The 4,809-nt window shown below is 43.5% G+C and overlaps 1 protein-coding gene across 1 annotated transcript; it reads left to right on the forward strand.

The window, feature by feature from the left end:
- Positions 1-2,437, forward strand: gpr6 (G protein-coupled receptor 6). The gene is made up of 2 exons (XM_026142980.2): positions 1-248; positions 851-2,437. The coding sequence occupies exon 2, from the start codon at positions 876-878 to the stop codon at positions 1,881-1,883; it is 1,008 nt and encodes a 335-aa protein (XP_025998765.1). The 5' UTR covers positions 1-248; positions 851-875; the 3' UTR covers positions 1,884-2,437.
- The last annotated feature ends 2,372 nt before the right edge of the window (positions 2,438-4,809 follow it).

Consider the following 4,809-nt stretch of genomic DNA (forward strand, 5'->3'; position numbering starts at 1 on the left):
GGTCCTCCTCCTCCGTCTCGCATTCACCTTCCTCACCGAGCTCAACATCAGCCAATGCTTCACGGCACTCCTACCCTGCGTGTCTATCCCATGCGTGGGAAGCACAGCAAAAACGAGGGCTTCACTTGAGTGAGTGAAAAGAAGCGATCGACGGAAAAGCGGGAATCGTTTCATCAGTTTTCATTGCTGAGTTTTTCGGAGGAAGCGGCTCCTGATATTAGCGAGAATCTCTGGTTTTTATCACGGTGGTAAGTATTCTTAACTTTTTAGAAAAAAAAATCGTAGTATCGAAAGAAAAACAGGTTTATAGACTGTTTATTTGATAAGACTGATTTTATAAACGGCGTTTGTCTCTTTAGAGTTTTATGTGGTAAGAGCTGCTGTGATTTCAGGACCACGGAGAGCTCTCAGGGCACCTTTAGTGGAACTTTCAAAAGGAAAATCTGCCCACAGCTATTTTCTATTCATTTATAAATTAATATTATACTACTACTTGATTTTAACAGATCTCTGAATACTGGACATTGGATCATTCAAAGTTATTACTGATTCTATATATTAATTTTTATGTCTATATTATGCATTTGATATGTGAAAACAAATAGAAATTGTATGCTAGAAGACAGCAAGAATTGTTCTTGTTTCCCTTAGAGAAGGTTTAAGCTTTGTAAGTAATTTTTTGTAAGTTATTTTTCAAAGTTACTTGAAAACTTACTACTCCACCTTGCTGTCTCATAATAAGACTTGTCCTTTGGTCTCCTCATATAATTCAAGCTAAAAGGCACATTCACCTTGAAAAAGACCCTTTTTAATTAACAAAGCAATCTTCTTGTTCTCCTGCTGCCAACAGGACAGAGAGACGGCATCGTGGAGCTATGAATGAGTCGCTGGTGGTGAACGACTCTTCTGCGACTCCTGCATCAGGAGAAGCTCTCCCGTGGATAGAGGCTGAGTCTTCGGACCGGAACGGCAGCCTGGAATTCTCCACCGCCGCATTAGATTTCCCTATCAACCCATGGGACATCATGCTCTGTATGTCAGGCACCGTGATCGCCTGTGAGAACGCCATAGTGGTAGCAATCATCTTCTACACGCCCACGCTGAGGACTCCCATGTTTGTGCTGATCGGGAGCCTGGCCACAGCCGACCTGCTGGCCGGCATGGGATTAATTCTGAACTTTGTGTTTCAGTATGTGATCTCCTCTGAGACTATCAGCCTTATCACTGTAGGCTTTTTAGTGGCCTCCTTCACTGCATCCATCAGCAGCCTCTTAGCCATTACGGTAGACCGCTACTTCTCCCTCTACAATGCCCTGACATACTTCTCAGAGAAGACACTGCAGTACGTTCACTTGATGTTAGTGGGCACCTGGGGGGTGTCTCTGTTCCTGGGCTTGCTGCCGGTGCTCGGCTGGAACTGCCTGGGCGAGCCGGCCTCCTGCAGCATTGTCCGCCCTCTGACCCGGAGCAACGTCATGCTCTTGGCCACCTCCTTCTTTGCCATCTTTGTGCTTATGCTGACCCTTTACTTCAAGATCTGCAAGATCGTGTGCCACCACGCCCACCAGATCGCCCTCCAACAGCACTTTTTTGCCACTTCGCATTATGTCGCCACCAAGAAAGGGGTGTCCACTTTGGCCATCATCTTGGGGACTTTTGGTGCCAGCTGGCTTCCCTTTGCCATCTACTGTCTCGTGGGTGAGAGGGAGTATCCGTCAGTGTACACCTATGCTACACTGCTGCCGGCCACCTACAACTCCATGATCAACCCCATCATCTACGCCTACAGAAACGCCGAGATCCAGCGCTCCATCTACATGCTTCTCTGTGGCTGCTTTCAAGCCAAGGGAGCTTATCGGTCCAGGTCACCAAGTGAGGTCTAAAAAAGGTGCTACAGCTTGCTGCGTGTGTGTGTGTGTGTGTGTGTGTGTGTGAGAGAGAGAGAGAGAGAGAAAGAGAGAGAGCATGCATGTGTGTGCGTTAATGGCCGAGCAAAAAGACAAACCCAGTAATCATCGACAATCTGCTTACAGTTGACAGTGAATGCTTTAAAAAACAAAAAACAAAGCAGGCGTGATGTTCGGAATGTGTCTCTCATGCATACTGTGTCTGCACTTTATTAGCCTATGTCTCAACACAAGTTAGGGGGAGAGTTTGGAAATGCTGTGAACAAGAAACTTGTTTTTTTTTGTTTTTTGTTTTGTTTTGTTTTTTAAAAAAGACAAAGCAAACCTGTGAATGTACTTAAGTGGAAAAAATAGGAATGGAAATCTTGCACTTTATTCAATGTTTTTTTTCAAATGCCAAAGCAGTATTGTATAGCCCTTAATGTGTTTAAGCATTTGAACCTGTGAGTAACCTTGTGCCATTTTTCTATTTTGTATTGTACTGTCTTTGATGTCCATTTTGTACAAGAGGAATAAAGGGATAAAATCAAGTGGTGGCTCAAGTATGTGATCCATATTGCTGCACTTTCTGTGTGTGTGTGTGTGTGTGTGTATTACACACAATGTTTTCTTTTCTTTTAGTTTTTTACATCCTAGTACCATCCAAGTACCTTGTTCTAGTTCAAACCTAGACACATATGATTGCTTGCTCAGTTTTTGCGTGTCATACAGGGAGTGCAGAATTATTAGGCAACTTGTATTTTTGAGGAATAATTTTATTATTGAACAACAACCATGTTCTCAATGAACCCAAAAAACTCATTAATATCAAAGCTGAATGTTTTTGGAAGTAGTTTTTAGTTTGTTTTTAGTTTTAGCTATTTTAGGGGGATATCTGTGTGTGCAGGTGACTATTACTGTGCATAATTATTAGGCAACTTAACAAAAAACAAATATATACCCATTTCAATTATTTATTTTTACCAGTGAAACCAATATAACATCTCCACATTCATAAATATACATTTCTGACATTCAAAAACAAATCAGCGACCAATATAGCCACCTTTCTTTGCAAGGACACTCAAAAGCCTGCCATCCATGGATTCTGTCAGTGTTTTGATCTGTTCACCATCAACATTGCGTGCAGCAGCAACCACAGCCTCCCAGACACTGTTCAGAGAGGTGTACTGTTTTCCCTCCTTGTAAATCTCACATTTGATGATGGACCACAGGTTCTCAATGGGGTTCAGATCAGGTGAACAAGGTGGCCATGTCATTAGTTTTTCTTCTTTTATACCCTTTCTTGCCAGCCACGCTGTGGAGTACTTGGACGCGTGTGATGGAGCATTGTCCTGCATGAAAATCATGTTTTTCTTGAAGGATGCAGATTTCTTCCTGTACCACTGCTTGAAGAAGGTGTCTTCCAGAAACTGGCAGTAGGACTGGGAGTTGAGCTTGACTCCATCCTCAACCCGAAAAGGCCCCACAAGCTCATCTTTGATGATACCAGCCCAAACCAGTACCCCACCTCCACCTTGCTGGCGTCTGAGTCGGACTGGAGCTCTCTGCCCTTTACCAATCCAGCCACGGGCCCATCCATCTGGCCCATCAAGACTCACTCTCATTTCATCAGTCCATAAAACCTTAGAAAAATCAGTCTTGAGATATTTCTTGGCCCAGTCTTGACGTTTCAGCTTGTGTGTCTTGTTCAGTGGTGGTCGTCTTTCAGCCTTTCTTACCTTGGCCATGTCTCTGAGTATTGCACACCTTGTGCTTTTGGGCACTCCTGTGATGTTGCAGCTCTGAAATATGGCCAAACTGGTGGCAAGTGGCATCTTGGCAGCTGCACGCTTGACTTTTCTCAGTTCATGGGCAGTTATTTGGCGCCTTGGTTTTTCCACACGCTTCTTGCGACCCTGTTGACTATTTTGAATGAAACGCTTGATTGTTCGATGATCACGCTTCAGAAGCTTTGCAATTTTGAGACTGCTGTATCCCTCTGCAAGATATCTCACTATTTTTGACTTTTCTGAGCCTGTCAAGTCCTTCTTTTGACCCATTTTGGCAAAGGAAAGGACGTTGCCTAATAATTATGCACACCTGATATAGGGTGTTGATGTCATTAGACCACACCCCTTCTCATTACAGAGATGCACATCACCTAATATGCTTAATTGGTAGTAGGCTTTCGAGCCTATACAGCTTGGAGTAAGACAACATGCATGAAGAGGATGATGTGGACAAAATACTCATTTGCCTAATAATTCTGCACTCCCTGTATATGTGTGCTTGTGAGTGGTTAAGAAAAACCCAGAGGTACCACAAACGTGTAAAAACATGAGCCACGTGATCTTGGCTACTTAGCTGTGATTGCCTCCCCTCCAGCTTTAGCAGGTGAGACATAAGGCTGCGGAAGTCAAATCAGCATTTCTTTCACGTAATTTACTAACCCCTACGTAACATTCGCAGCCACTGCTGGCCTTGGTATGCGTTCGCATTGAAAATATATGATGCACTCTGTCTTGGTAGCGCAGGAAATGAGAAAGGTTGTCTGGACCTTATCTTGCTTCATCCCATCGACATCTCTAGTTATGATTCAAGAGTAGAGCAGCTGAATGCACGTGTACGGGTGTGTGACAAAGTGAGAAGAATGATCATAATGGGTCCGTGTCACCTGTTAAACACAAAGTAAACCCGGCAGCCTGCGGAGCGACTGATGCAGCCGTTTATCTGGTTTTCAGAGCCTCGCAGGAATGAAGATAACTTTGTAGACCAGGAAACTTAAGCTTTTCTCCTCTCCTTCAATAACTTCTTCTTCCACATCCTGCTTTTACACAATACTTCACATTCCTTACTTTTTCTTAATTGAAAATACAGCATATACAGCTTGCAATACCCAGCTTTAACCTAGGTGAAAGCT

Source organism: Astatotilapia calliptera, chromosome 15 (genome assembly GCF_964374335.1).
Source record: "Astatotilapia calliptera chromosome 15, fAstCal68.1, whole genome shotgun sequence".
Classification (NCBI taxonomy): domain Eukaryota; kingdom Metazoa; phylum Chordata; class Actinopteri; order Cichliformes; family Cichlidae; genus Astatotilapia; species Astatotilapia calliptera.